Source organism: Bufo gargarizans, chromosome 4, assembly GCF_014858855.1.
Source record: "Bufo gargarizans isolate SCDJY-AF-19 chromosome 4, ASM1485885v1, whole genome shotgun sequence".
Taxonomy (NCBI): Eukaryota; Metazoa; Chordata; class Amphibia; order Anura; family Bufonidae; genus Bufo; species Bufo gargarizans.
The window spans coordinates 404,898,262-404,914,017 of NC_058083.1; the positions used below are offsets into that span (position 1 = coordinate 404,898,262).

The 15,756-nt window shown below is 45.9% G+C and overlaps 1 protein-coding gene across 1 annotated transcript in view; it reads right to left on the bottom strand.

The window, feature by feature from the left end:
* Positions 1-15,756, bottom strand: part of LOC122935461 (sulfotransferase 6B1-like) — a 65,984-nt gene that overhangs the window by 5,516 nt on the left and 44,712 nt on the right. Inside the window, exons 4-6 of the mRNA XM_044291227.1 lie at positions 10,601-10,615; positions 1,765-1,844; positions 527-683 (exon numbers count right to left, since the gene is read on the bottom strand). Coding sequence (XP_044147162.1) covers positions 527-683; positions 1,765-1,844; positions 10,601-10,615 — 252 coding nt within the window. The remainder of the gene's footprint in view (positions 1-526; positions 684-1,764; positions 1,845-10,600; positions 10,616-15,756) is intronic.

A 15,756-nucleotide genomic window follows, 5' to 3' on the forward strand; every position in this document is an offset into this window, starting at 1 on the left:
GCAGAAAAAAAGGGGCATGGACTATTTCAACAGGGGTTGTGGCTTGATAAAAGGGGCATGTGATTTAAAAAAAAAAATTGCCACCACATTTAATTTCGCACTCTGCCACCTCGCAGATTCTGGGGGGAGGGGGGTTGACAATATGCACTGCTCTAGGTCACAATACAGTGGATTTCACCAAATTTGCATGTGAATTGCAAGATCAACACAGTTTACTCAGGAATACTGTACATGCTATTCCAGCAGCTAGTGATTCTGTTCTTAAACAAAAGCATATTCTTCCAGGTATAATATATGGAACATCCACGTTTTACAGAGCTACTATATGCCTCCCTAATAACTGCATGGGCCTTACTGTACCTCTATATACCGCCAATTTCAAAGAAGATTCTTCTCTCAGTTTCATGCTCTGCATGTTGTGTGTATGAGACATACAAAGGTCATCTAATTTGATGTCAGAGAAGCAATTCTTGCAAATATGAATTGAGGTCATATTATAGATTACAACTAGCAGTTGGACTCTTACCTTTTCTAAAAACAATCTTTCCATAATCACCATGAGTTTTCCCAGAATTCTCCTTCATAGACTTAAATGTTCCTTGTTCAGCAATTTTCTTCAGTTGTTCCTCAGTAATAGAAATTCCATAGAATTCAGATATCTTCTTAATGGTTCCTTCCAGATCCTATGAAGGCAGTAAATCTAATTCAGGTTACTGCTAGAAATATTGAGTTCTGTTCTCTATTGATTTTCCTGGTAGCAAATAATCATCTGTGAAACGGGTTAAACAATTCCTCTGTCGTATGATCAATTATAAAAAAAAAAAAAAAAAAAAAAAGCTAAAGATGAATAATCATCCTGCATGGTGAAACGAGCAGTACTGGACTATGAAAACATGGCTTCTTCTTCCAAAAAAAGTGCCTCACCTGTGCCTCACCTAGGTTGTGTGTGGTACTGCAGCTCAACGCCATTTACTTCAGTGGAGTTAAAATACAATATCATGCACAACCCACTGGGAGATGAAGCTCTGTTTCAGGAAGAATGCAGCCATGTTTTTCTTATCCTCTACATGCCCTTTAATTCTAAAATAAGATCAGGAGAATTCAGTTAAAGTTTATTTCCAATGGTAACATTTTCAAATACTTCATTTATGTGTCATTGGGGACTTTGGGCCCCCTGAAACACCAGGGCCTGGGTGGGTGTGTCACCTCTGGTACCTATTGCAATGACCCTGATTGGAAACATCTAATATTCATAGAACTTAACAATTTTGTACTGCAAAAAAAATTGGTTCATTTATCTGTTACTGTATGTTCATTTACCTCGCCAGTTGTACTGAACTACTGAACATTATAAAAAATGCTCATGATCTCCGCAGCTAGAAATGTTATGGCAATGGAGAACTAATGTGGTAATGGCAAGGTCAAGATAGGACATACAATGGCTAGCAACAGAAGAAGTAATATAGTACAAATCAGTAAGAAGGTGCATGGTCAAACAATGCAAGTCAAGAACTCAGGACCAAGTATCAAGTAGGAAGAGAAACAGAAAATCAGGACAAGGACTAAAACAAAAGAAGTGGACCTGGAACAGGCAAAGTAGGGAGCACAGGGGTTAAGATACAGCAGATGGGAAAAACCAAATAACATGCCAGGAATTATAGAAAGATGGGGAAAATCATATAAGGCAGAGCCCTAGCTAGCCTTATATAATGGCTCAGCAGCTGGAATGCAGTTTTAAAGCTCTGGAGTAAAATTATAACTAACTTCTTTCATGTCTTCAAATATTGTCAGCAAAATTGTGTCATCATCAAGATGCTTGTTACAGGCAACTGCATGGTCAAAATGCAGCATACGGGTAGGCTACCCGACACTGCTAGATTTGAATGTGTATTTCCCTTTAAGCCAGTCAGGCCGGTTACCGGCAATCCTTGTCGCAGCCAGCAGAGGGAGCCCCCAGTTCAGTATACATAGGCTAGGGCCTAGCTCAGGAAGGCAGAAGTTTCTAGACTCAGGGCTGAGAGGGTAGAGTAAGCCCTGTGACCGGATTCCAGATCCGAGGAGCAGGTTCCCCTCCTGAGTCCGTATTCATAGAAGCAAGAAGGGCATAGCTAAACAGCCTGAGGACACAGAATACAACGGAGGCCAATCTGACAAAGCAAGAGGTACTCAAGATAACAGAGGAGGTACTAGATAAAGACAGCTTCAAGGATACGCCAGATATAGGGCATTAGACCTTGGAGAATAAGTCACATGTTTCAGGACCAGTCAGGAATAGTGTGCAAGCCGCCTGTACTGCATCTCCTGTAATCAACACTCTGTAAAGAACATTGCTAAAACCGGCCAGTCTGTACTTCTAAGAACCAACTGTATTCAAATAGAAACCAACTGTCTTCCATGGAACTGCGCTTCCAACTGCGTCCATGTTTGATTATCACTGATATTCAGTAAAGTTCCAGTTTTGGTTGGCTATCCCGTGCTTGCTTCGTTCTTCTACATTACTTTACACGGCGTGTCACCGTTTAATTGACACTGGCGTCACGAACATTAAATACCTGCCTGTTCCGGTATCTGCCCAGAATTGAAGACGACAGTGGATCCCAGGTTAGTGGGTAAATCTGCACTACAAAGCCCAGCATACACTACTGACCCCCTGGGACACTGCATCGCTCTTTTTGGCGTCACGAACAGGATACGCATACTTCTGAAGTGCAGAGAAGTGTGAACTGTGTGCTTTAACTATTCCACCACCGTATTGCGAGGACTGTACCCTTTATTTCCAAGCCGGTGGATTAAAATTGTGCCTGGGAGGAATCAGAGGCGCTGTACTGTGTTGCGCTACCCCCAGAGGGAAAATCGTATTTGTGGACTGTGATTTATTGGACTTTTCAACACCCTGCTTGCTGTCAGGGAATCGTGATCAAGATGGCCACCAGCCGCCTGGAGTAAAGCTTCCCGCGCTGCTGAGGACCTTCGTGGGCGGATCCCTTCAAGGACACCGAAAAGCCCGCCCCTCTTCATCATCGCACCACCGCTGCCCTGTTTCCTCTACGTCACCGCGGTCGCAGGAAGTCCGGAGTCTCTCGGGATTTGGCCTGCGCACACCCGGCGAAACCGGTAAGAACTTGTGTCCGGAGGGAAGGGGATTGTTCCGGCCCCTTTAGTCACCAGCGGCCACCTCGTAATAAGGTAACATGTCAGATCCGGGAGTTGCCGAGCGGCCGGACCCGGGAGAGCTCGCGGCTCCTAATCATCCTATAGCCCCCAGCATGATGCCCTTTACCATGCCTTACTATTTTGGGGCCCCATGGTTTCCCCGCTATAACAGAGAGGCCCATACCCTAAGAGACTTTAAAGAAAAGTTGCTGGCCTTATTCAAACTATACCCCATAAATGCCGATCAGCAAATGGAAATCTTGCTAGCGCAACTGGAGGGGGCTGCCCGCAGAGAGGTATTATCCTGGCCTGCTGCGGAACGGAGTACTCTAGAGCAGATATTCACCCGCCTCAGGGCCACTTTTGAAACGAGGACTGCCTCAGAGATAAAGATGCACTTCTTTGGCAAGAAACAGAAGTCCGGTGAGTCTCTCCGTGACTATGCCCTATCACTTCAGGAGGCTTTGGGGGCTGTAATTCAGATAGATCCCAAGGAAGCTGATAACCAGGATCAGACCCTGAGGGAACAATTTATTACCGGAGTGTCTAGTGAGCAAATAAGGACCCAATTAAAGATGCTGTCTGCCCAACACCCTAACAGTACCTTTCTGGACTTTAAAGAACTGGCTATAAAAATTCTGGGGTCAGCAGTATCTACAGAGTTGAGCACCCCACCTGAGTTATCAGCCTGCAGGTCAAAACCGTTTATCATTAACCGAGCTGAGGCCGGTCAAGCTGTTCAAGCTACAGCTACCGATACTATCGCCATGCTGACAGAGCAAGTAAATCACCTCACTAAAAGCCTAGAGAGAGTGTGCAGAAAAATGGAGGAATGGGAAAAACCTATGATGTCAGAAGAGGAGTTCCTGTCACCCTCTAAGCCGTTCCCACCTCCATACCAAGAGACTCACCCCAGGGATCCTGGGAGGCGCAATAGCGGTCGCAAGCGGCCCGTGTGTACATACTGCAAAAAGGTGGGACACACAGAATCCACTTGCTGGCAGTTAAACGGGCAACCCCTGAGGCTGAGGACCACCCCTCGGGAGGTAGAACACTAGGTCCAAAAGATCCAAATTGGATGCCACGGTATGTAGGATCCCATCCTAAAATCAATGTGGAGATTAACGGGGTCCCCTTTGAAGCCCTATTAGATACTGGGTCTCAGGTCACTACTATTCAGCTGCCCGCCTTTGAAAGATTCTGGGACACCAACCAATTGACCCAGCCGCCTGAATCCTGGGTAGAGATTATCGCCAGCAATGGCAAACCGGTAAAGATCCATGGATACTGGGAACCCACCCTGCAGGTGGGAGAAGTAACCTTGCCTCAACAGGGGGTGATAGTAGTACAGGCCGGCGACAGAGGAGGACATCCTGTCATTCTAGGCACCAATGTCTTCAAAAACTGTTATGCAGAAATACTTGCCGTATTACACCAGACTCTGCCCACCGCTTCCTCTGCATCCAAGAGGGTGAGTCAAAAGACTATCACTGTGTTAAGTGCCCAGCAGAGTTTTGCTAACGGGAAAGGAGAAATTTGTACTGCCAGGATTCGTGATAATAAGCCTGTGACTTTGCCTCCTAATTCCCAAACTCTCTTATGGTGTCGTGCTGTCCTGGGTGTCCAAGGCCAAGATTATCCAGCCCTGGTGGAACCAATCCAGATGGAGAACTACCCTTATGTGAGAGCTGCCAAGTGCCTGGTGAACGTCTCCCAAGATAAAGTACCTGTCCGTCTGATTAACCTGAGTGATCATCCTGTTGCGCTTACTAAGCATTACCCTGTTGCCCAGCTTTCTCAGGTGTTCTTCCAAGACATCATCCGTCTTCCAGTGACAGAAAAGCCGCCAGCTGCAGTCAGCGGATGTCCGCCGGTGCCCCAGTCACAAGTACCCTGGTGGGAAGAGCTACATGTCGGGGACGAGACTACCCCCCAACATCAACAAGAAGGGATACTACAGCTTGTCAAAGAGCACCACCAGGCCTTCAGTAAACATGCTGCTGATTATGGAGAGGTTAGTGCCATACAACACACCATACCTACTGGCTCTCATCCTCCTATCAAGGAGAGGTACAGACCCTTACCGCCTACTTCATATCAGACTGTAAAAGAAATGATCCAAGAGATGAAAGACTCTAATGTAATCCGGGACAGTCGTAGCCCGTGGGCAGCACCCCTGGTCCTTGTAAAGAAGAAGGATGGTGGTATCCGTTTCTGCGTGGACTATAGAAAAATTAATCAAATAACCCACAAAGACGCGTACCCACTGCCCCGCATTGAGGAGTCACTAACTGCTCTGGGCTCCGCTGCCTATTTCTCCACATTGGACTTGACCAGTGGCTACTGGCAAGTACCCATGGCCCCGGCAGATAGGGAAAAGACTGCTTTCACCACTCCCATGGGCCTGTTCGAATTCAATTGTATGCCGTTCGGGTTATGTAATGCCCCAGGAACTTTCCAGAGACTAATGGAGCGGTGTTTGGGTCACAAAAACTTCGAAACAGTGCTGCTGTATCTAGATGACGTCATTGTATACTCAAAAACATATGAAGACCATCTGAAACACTTAGCAGAGGTCTTTGAAATCCTTATCAAATATGGCCTGAAGGTAAAGCCATCCAAGTGCCACTTGCTCAAACCTGCGGTAAAATACCTGGGGCATGTGGTAAGTGGAGAGGGCGTACAACCTGACCCTGATAAGTTAGCGGCTGTCCGTAACTGGCCGGTCCCCACTACCGTCAAAGAGGTGAGGGGTTTCCTTGGTTTTGCCGGCTACTATAGACGTTTCATCCCCCATTTTGCTCAAATAGCCGATCCTATCCAGGAACTCTTGAGGGGGCAGCCCAAGAAAAGTCCTAGAACTCCAGTGCTCATTGAGTGGAATGAAGAAAGAGAGATAGCGTTCCAGTTGTTAAAAAAAAAACTGACCGAGCCTCCCGTGTTAGGTTATCCAGACTACAGCAAGTCCTTCCATCTGTATACTGATGCTAGCAAGCGAGGCCTGGGGGCTGTGTTAGCCCAGATTCAAGAGGGAAAAGAAAGAGTGATAGCTTATGCAAGCCGCTCCCTGAAAGGAGCTGAGAAAAATGACCAGAACTATAGTTCCTTCAAACTAGAGTTCCTGGCATTAGTGTGGGCAGTGACGGAGAAATTCAAAGATTATCTAGCCGCTACCCCATTCATTGCATTCACTGATAATAACCCTCTGGCACATCTAAATACAGCTAAATTGGGGGCTTTGGAGCAAAGATGGGCCTCTCGCCTCGCCAACTATGATTTCTCTGTAAAATATCGTGCTGGACTTACTAATGACAATGCTGATGCTTTATCCAGGCTTCCCACAGAGACAGCTCCTGATGATGCTTGGGAAGATGTAGAAATGCCGGCCTTCTACCATAAATTTGCTCAACAGGATCAGGCTCGGGCTACCAGTGACAGAGCTGCAGTTCCTTCACCCTCCAGTAGGCCTGAACTCAAAGAAGAAAGGTGGGTGAAACTACAGTCTGAAAGTAGAGTGCTGGGTGAATTGTTAGACTTCATTACCAGTGGCAGAGCCCCTGAGAGGATTCGGCGTAAGAGTACAGATCCTGAGCTCATCAAACTGTGGAGACAGCGCCATCAACTCTTCATACAAAAAGGCCTGTTGCTACGGAGAAGCCTAGACCCAGTGTCCAACGAAAGAGTGCATCAGATTCTCATACCCCGACGAGATGCAGGTATGGTGTTGGAGATGTACCACAATCAATCCGGTCACTTTGGGGTCCAAAAGACTGAGGCAAATATCCGCCAGCGGTTTTACTGGGTGGGCATGAGAGAAGACATGGAGAAGTGGTGTCGGGAGTGTGTAGCCTGTGCCTTGAAACGAGGTGAACACCATGATCAGAGGGCACCACTGAGACCCATTGTAAGTACTCGTCCTCTTGAACTTGTCGCCATCGACCATGTGAAACTGGAGCCTAGTCGCTCAGGGTATGTGTACGCTATGACTATTATTGACCATTTCACTAAGTTTGTTGTAGCGGTGCCTGTGAGAGACCGGACGGCCAAGACTACAGCCGAACTGTTCTGGAAACACTTCCTCCTGCCCTACGGTTGTCCAGAAAAGATCCTCACCGATCAAGGTCCTGCTTTTGAGTCCCATCTGTTCCATGAACTGTGCCGCCTGCACAACTGTAAGAAGATCCGGACGACGGCCTACCATCCGCAAGGTAATGGATTATGTGAAAAAATGAATCAGACCTTGATAGAGATGCTGAGGACCGTGCCTCCTGAAACCAGGGGAGATTGGCCTAATCTGTTGCCACAGCTCATGTTCACGTACAATCATACCATACACTGTTCCACCGGGTATACCCCCTTTTATTTGATGTTTGGGCGCCAAGGGTTATTGCCTGCTGATCACTCCTTGGACGTACTCGTACCTGATTGCATCAACCCATTACCTAATACCGACTGGGTTGCTGAACACCAAAGGCGATTGAATACGGCCCAAGCTATTGTTCAGGAACGTATGGACTATGCTAGAGACCGGCAGCAGAGAGACTATGACCAAGCAGCCCGTGCAGAACCCTTGACAATAGGGGCTGTGGAATGGTTAAAAAATAACCGCCGTACCAGTAAACTGGACAGTAAATGGGAGCAAAGTCCCTATGTTGTCACTGCAATCCCAAATGTGGGAACTCACACTTATGAGATCACCCGGGAAGGCAGGGGATCCCAAATTGTACACCGAAACCGGTTAAAGCTCTGCCTGACACCAGAACCCAGTGCCGAGAGTTCTATATCTGAACCCCCTGTGTCAGAGTCATCAATACAGCCCGAGGATCCTATGCAGGCTGTCCGTAATCTAAGGTATGACGCTGATCCCATGCATTGGCTTCTGACACCATGGTTGAACTTGTTGGTGCCCACTCCGGCACCTACAGTACCTTTACTTCCAGAAGAGCCGGTTCAAGATGCCCCGGATCCAGTTCCCCCTCTAGTGGATCCTGTTGTTCCTGTTGTTCCTGACCAAGGTCTCACGGATGGAGATCCTCCTGTTGCTCCTCTCTCTTCTACCTCGGTGCTAAGGGAAGAGGAAACCCTTGTGTTGAGAAGGTCCACCCGGATGACCAGGGGACGTCCGCCAGTCCATTTAGGAGACTTTGACTATGCTGGTGGTGTCTCCTCCCGAACAGTTGTTACTAGAAATAGCCTGCTTGACGTGTGTGCGCAAGAATGGACTCCTCCACGTGAGCCCTTGCCTGTTCTACACCCACGGGGAAACCCTGTGTAGTTCCTTATTATACTTCAGTCAAGAAAAATAGACTAACCTGGTTCACCTTAAGTCCGCTGTGCCAGGTCAGCGGCCGTGCCTAAGAAGAAAGAAGACGCCCCTTTTTCTTGCGTTATTTATTGCAAATGTTATATTTTTGTGTGAAATAGTTGTTTATTATATTTATAATGCAATGTTTAAATTATGCATCAGCTTATGTTGGTTCAGGCATGTGTGTGAGTACGAGGCCTTACTCACGTTAAAGTCTGGGGGTGTGCAGCATACGGGTAGGCTACCCGACACTGCTAGATTTGAATGTGTATTTCCCTTTAAGCCAGTCAGGCCGGTTACCGGCAATCCTTGTCGCAGCCAGCAGAGGGAGCCCCCAGTTCAGTATACATAGGCTAGGGCCTAGCTCAGGAAGGCAGAAGTTTCTAGACTCAGGGCTGAGAGGGTAGAGTAAGCCCTGTGACCGGATTCCAGATCCGAGGAGCAGGTTCCCCTCCTGAGTCCGTATTCATAGAAGCAAGAAGGGCATAGCTAAACAGCCTGAGGACACAGAATACAACGGAGGCCAATCTGACAAAGCAAGAGGTACTCAAGATAACAGAGGAGGTACTAGATAAAGACAGCTTCAAGGATACGCCAGATATAGGGCATTAGACCTTGGAGAATAAGTCACATGTTTCAGGACCAGTCAGGAATAGTGTGCAAGCCGCCTGTACTGCATCTCCTGTAATCAACACTCTGTAAAGAACATTGCTAAAACCGGCCAGTCTGTACTTCTAAGAACCAACTGTATTCAAATAGAAACCAACTGTCTTCCATGGAACTGCGCTTCCAACTGCGTCCATGTATGATTATCACTGATATTCAGTAAAGTTCCAGTTTTGGTTGGCTATCCCGTGCTTGCTTCGTTCTTCTACATTACTTTACACGGCGTGTCACCGTTTAATTGACACTGGCGTCACGAACATTAAATACCTGCCTGTTCCGGTATCTGCCCAGAATTGAAGACGACAGTGGATCCCAGGTTAGTGGGTAAATCTGCACTACAAAGCCCAGCATACACTACTGACCCCCTGGGACACTGCAAAAATACGATCCAAAGATAACTAAAATGATTAAAAAGAAATAATTAGTCTGGAGTTGAGAACTCGCTTAATAAAAAATGTTCAGATTTGTGAACTTGAAAAAATTGTGGAAACTTGGAGTTTATGTGTTTTTGAGCAAAATTTAATGAGTTGTCTCCCTTCAGCAAAAGGCATTGGCTCCATTCACACGTCCGTATTTTACCTTTCCAGAATTGCTTTTTGTTTTTTTTGCGGATCCGTGTTTCCGCAAATAACTTCCGTTTTTTACAAATGTGCATCCGCTACCGTTTGGTGTTTTAACAAAAAAAAAAAGGAGGAGGAGGAATAGATGTTGCTAGGGTACCAAAAAAATATTAGTTTAGTTAGATCCCCTGTTGTTTTTTTTTTGTATAGATTAGGGACTCGCGGGCTGAGGTATTTAGTAAAATCCTAATTTTTTGTTAAATTTGGTGTAAATACCTTCTAATACCTCATTTCTAATTACGTCTTATAATTATTATGAAATCATTTTAATATTAATTTAAATTTTTGTATGCCCTCACAGCTAAACACGAACATGTTCCATTTTTATAATTTAAAATAGGATATGTCTGTGTTCAGCTTTGAACAAGGACAACACCAGACGTGATCAGGCCCGCAATCCACTAAGAATAAACTTTGACGCAGAAATGTTGTAAGAATATAACATCATCATTTTTAAGCCGAATGCACACGTCTGTGTAAACGGACTGTGAGATACCGGCCTGAGGTCCTGCTGAGTGCAGGAGCGCATGGCGTCATTGGTTGCTATGACGCTGTGCGCTTCATGCTACCGCTGCTGTACACTGAGGCCTCCTGCACACAACAGAAAATCAGGTCAGTATCTCACGGTCCGTGTCACGTGTGCATTCAGCAGACAGCTGCTGCTCTTGATGCTCTCTCTTGCCGTGCGCTAGGTCACGCATTTACAGGGCTCTTTTAGTTAAAACAACACACTGCCGAGCAGATGCTTCTGGCAAGCAGTGTGTTTGGAGACATCACCTGTCTGATGGGTTGGCTTCTGTGCTGACCTATCCTTTTTAGCTAAGTCAGTGCAAGAGTCTGCACATTAGTGCAGGTGATGTCCCCAAACACACTGCTTGCCAGCAGCATTTGCCCGGCAGTGTGTGGCCCTTTCTTTGTGCGATCAAGCAAATATGGGGGAGCTGCCTGGGTGAAAATATGGTTATGTCCAGTTTCAGCTCTAAACCTAAAATCTAAAAGTGGAGGGTACATAATAACTTCTATTGTTTACTTAAGCTCAATGCTGCTCAAGTCTTTATGTACCATATCATCAAAAAGATGATTCTCCGCTGTGCGGCCGTTCTGTGTTTTGGGGACCACAATTTGCTGTCCCCAATGCACGGGCAACGTCCATGCAGCGACTGGAATGGATCAAAGTTAAGTCTCTTATCTCAACAATTTTCCAAAAAGTGAAGGACTTCTTCTGGCTCCCAGCAAATGTGTCAATCATCATGGCCAACGCAGTAAGGCACCATGTTTGCCGTTCATCTGGCACACGACGCAAGGAAGGAGCTAGCCATTTTAGAGCTAACTCTTCCTTCGCGTCTGATCGGTTCCGATTTAGATATTCGAGCACCATTGAATCAACATGTGCTCGAAGATCTACATTGTGTGACGGTCACTTACTCTACACAGGGGGGAGGATAGTGACCACTGCGCTCCACCCTCACCCCTGGCCCTGCCTACTTGCCTCGCAAGTCCTAATGACAGGGGACAACTAGACGGCAGTCCCTAACTTAGGATACGTGCTGGGAAGACAGACAAGACAAATAACGGAACGTGAACGGACCGGGTCAATACCTAGAGAGCTTCGCAGTACTAAAGAATGAGCAGATAATAGTCAGGAAAAGCCGAGGTCAAATACCAGGAGAGAAACAAAGTACAACAGGAGTCCACAAAGAATCGTCAGATGGAAGCTGGGGTCAGGATACCAGGAGAGATGCGCAGTACAGGAGGAGCAGGCAAAGGATCGTCAGGAAACAGGATCAAGTAGTATTCAGTAGTCCAACAAATAGCCAGGAACCTAGAATTAACAGGCAACCTGTAACCAGCAGGCTGCCTGTATTTATAGTGGGGTTTGAGGGTCATGTGACGTGACCAGCGTCACATGACCAACAGACAGACAAGTCGAGCACCGAGTGACAAGTCGAGCACCGAGTGCGCTTTGGGTCCCCGTGACACATTGGAAGCGATCAGCGGACGTTGGCATCGTCCGCCAGATGAAGGGCAAACCAGAGCAGGAACAACTGGGGTCCTTTCTGCGGTGGCCACAGTGACATTTTCTATTACAGGACTTTGTTCTGTCGGCTCTTAAAGGCACGAGCGGCTCTGTTGTAGCAGATCCTCCAGCCATATTCTCCTGAGTATTTTCCTCCTGTATGTCACTCGTTGGAGGTCTTGATCCGGAATCCTCTATAGCCAAATTATGAATAGTTCTGTAAAATAAAGTTCTAATTAAATAATTTTAAAAGTTTATATAAAAAATTAATATATTACCGTATAAAAAATGTTCTTATGGTCTTAGTTCCATAATCAGTTTCAAGAAGTTCCGATTTTTTGTATACATATACCGTATTTTTCGCCCTATAAGACGCACCGGCCCATAAGTGGAAGGGGAGGAAAATAAGAAAAAACATTTTTTTTAACCAAAAGGTGTGCTTTTGGTGGGTTTGGAACTAATGGTGGTCTGTGGATGACGGACACTGTTGTGGGGGGATCTGTGGATGACTGACACTGTTATGGGGGGATCTGTGGATGGCGGACACTGTTATGGGGGATCTGTGGCTGACGGACACTGTTATGGGGGATCTGTGGATGACAGACACTTATGGGGGGATCTGTGGATGACGGACACTTATGGGGGGATCTGTGGATGACGGACACTTATGGGGGATCTGTGGATGACGGACACTTATGGGGGGACCTGTGGATGACGGACACTTATGGGGGGACCTGTGGATGACGGACACTTATGGGGGGATCTGTGGATGACGGACACTTATGGGGGGATCTGTGGATGACCGACACTGTTACAGGGGAGGGATCAGTGGCTGGCACTGTTACAGGCGGGATCTGTGGATGGCACTGTTATATATGTGCCATCCACAGACCCCCCACCCCATAACAGTGCCATCCACAGACCCCCCCAGCCCATAACAGTGCCATCCACAGACCCTGACCCCTTAACTGTGCCACCCACAGATTCCGTGTGTTTTTTTTTTTTTTTTAGTGAACCATCACCACTTTTCTGTTTTGTGTTTACTTTGCGACGATATTGGTCACGTCACGCATTCCAGTGCCCTTTTATCTGCTGAACTGAAAATACAATTATATTTTATAAATTTATATAATTAATTTATAATGCTTAAAAGGACTTTTCATCTGTTTAGCCCTAGTCTAATTAGGGTCTTACCTTATAGGGCGGCCCCCTCTCACTCATTCTCCCTGGCTATGAGCGGTGCGCTCTGATTGGATGCGCTCACAGCCAGGTTGAAGAGAACTGCTCCAGTCTCCACCTAGTATAACCAAGTCGGCTAATTAAAATATAAGGCGCCGAAATCAACAGGGGACAACAGCGGACGAATGGGGAGGGGGGGTCTTTGAAGAAAAGAAAAGTACGATGACATCAGTGGGGGCCGCCCTATAAGGTAAGACCCTAATTAGACTAGGGTTAAACAGATGAAAGGTCCTCTTTAAATAAAAACTACAAGACATATTTTGAATTATAGCTCAAAAGGATCATGCACATGCACACTATTGCGGTCCCCAATCCACAGGCAACCTCCATGCAGCTTCCACAGATGGATCCAGACCCATTCAACCGTTCCACGGAGGCACGGCCAGAGACACCAGGGAAGCACTCTTCCACACCACATCTTCCAGATCTCGGAGCAATTGAAGTGAGTGGGTCTGCGATCCGTGATGCAGGCTGCTCGCGGACGATGCCCGTGTATTGCGGACCTGCTGTATGCGGGCCACAATACGACCACGGCCGGGTCGTGTGAATGAGCGCTTATACTATAATAAATATATTGAAATACTCACAAATTTTTTATTTTTCCTGGCTTGATGCTGAAGACCACGATGACTGGACTAGCTCTTTTGCTATATCTTCTCATGCACGGTCCTTTTTCAGACGGTCAAGATATTGTTCACAGCGGGTATCCCATAGGGTTGGGTGCTCCTGGATAAATATTATCAATTTCGCAAACGTCATAGGAAGCCATCTTTTCACTTGTGTACTCTTGTCTCCTGCTTTCTTCACTGCTTTCCCAAATTCTGAAGTTCTCAGGGGGCAGGCCTATTTTTTTTCTACTTCCTGCGAATCCGCAATTGCGGATAACATGCGGATGACATTTGGCACCTTTCTGCATGTCATCCACATTTTTGCGGACCCATTGAGTACAATGGGGCTACAGACCGCAATATGCGGCCAAAAGTTGGACATGATCTACTGTTTTGCAGTTTCACATAACGGAACGGAACTGCGGACAGCATACTGAATTACACATCTGTTCCGTAATTTTGCAGAACGGATGCGGATTAAAAATTGTGGATGTGTGAATGGACCCTTATTATGTAAGACAAAGTTGATACAAGGCACTTACTAATGTATTGCGATTGCCCATATTGCTTCTTTTTCTGCTTTGATTCACTTTTTGATCGCATTATACACTTTCCCTCATTTCCATGAATATGACCCTGCAATCCAGCATCTGGGGCCATGCTTGTATACTATAGGAAAAATCGCTGGCCAAAGTGCACTCCTGCGATCCCGGCCATCAGTGCTGGATTGCAGGGTGGTCGCAACCAATGGATATGAGCAGTGCATAATGTGATGGCAAAATGAATCAAGCCATGAAAGGGGGCAATTTCGTCAATCACAATACATTAGTAAGTGCCTTGTATTAATTTTGTTGACATAATAGATACCATTTGCTGAAGTGAGGAAACCCCTTTAAGACATTGCCCATTTTTATTAAAAAATATTTACGTGCATGTAAAAATATTCTACAATTACCACTAAATCAGAAGTGAAGAGAATATTATGGATCTAGAAATGGAAGGATCTTAAATTGCAAGGTTTTGTGAATGATTAGTTGAAAAGTATGACTGCACAGTCAATACTTCAGTTTTATACACTGCCTGTCCAAAATAAAAGTTGCACCTGGATTTAACTTAGCAAATAGGTATGAGCCTCCTATTGGATAATTACTGCATGGGCAATTATCTTTTAGCTGGCAACAAGTTATTTAACCCCAACTGGTGCAATGAGTTGCTTCTCATCTTTTAAACAACCATGTCGAAAGACACATCTCATGGTTGTGGAAAATATGTTAGTCTGTTTGAGAAGGATCAAATCATTGGCATGCATCAAGCAGAGAAAACATCTAAGGAGAGTGCAGAAACTACTAAAATTGGGTTAAGAACTGTCAAACGCATTATTAAAAACTGGAAGGATAGTGGGGACCCATTGTATCTGAGAAAGAAATGTTGAGGGAAAAAAACCGTGGATCACTTAAACGTTTGGTGAAATCAAATCGAAGAAAAACAACAGTTGAACTCAGGGCTATGTTTAATATTGAAAGTGAGAGCATTTCCACACGCACAATGCGAAGGGAACTCAAGGGATTGGGACTGAACAGCTGTGTAGCCATAAGAAAACCACTAATCAGTGAGGCAAACCAGAAAAAAAGGCTTCAATTTGCTAGGGAGCATAAAGATTGGACTCTGGAGCAATGGAAGAAGGTCATGTGGTCTGATGAGTCCAGATTTACCCTGTTCCAGAGTGATGGGCGCATCAGGGTAAGAAGACAGGCAGATGAAGTGATGAGTCCATCATGCCTAGTGCCTACTGTACAAGCCTGTGGGAGCAGTGCTATGATCTGGGGTTGCTGCTGTATGTGCTCCAAGAATGAGGCCAGCTGACTACCTGAACATATTGAATGATCACCAAGTTATTCCATCTATGGATTTTTTCTTCCCTGATGGCACTGGCATATTCCAAGATGACAATGCCAGAATTCATTGGGCTCAAATTGTGAAAGAGTGGTTCAGGGAGCATGAGACATCCTTTTCACACATGGATTGGCCACCACAGAATCCAGACCTTAACCCCATTGAGAATCTTTGGGATGTGCTGGAGAAGGCTTTGCGCAGCAGTCAGACTCTACCATCATCAATGCAAGATCTTGGTGAAAAATTAATGCAACA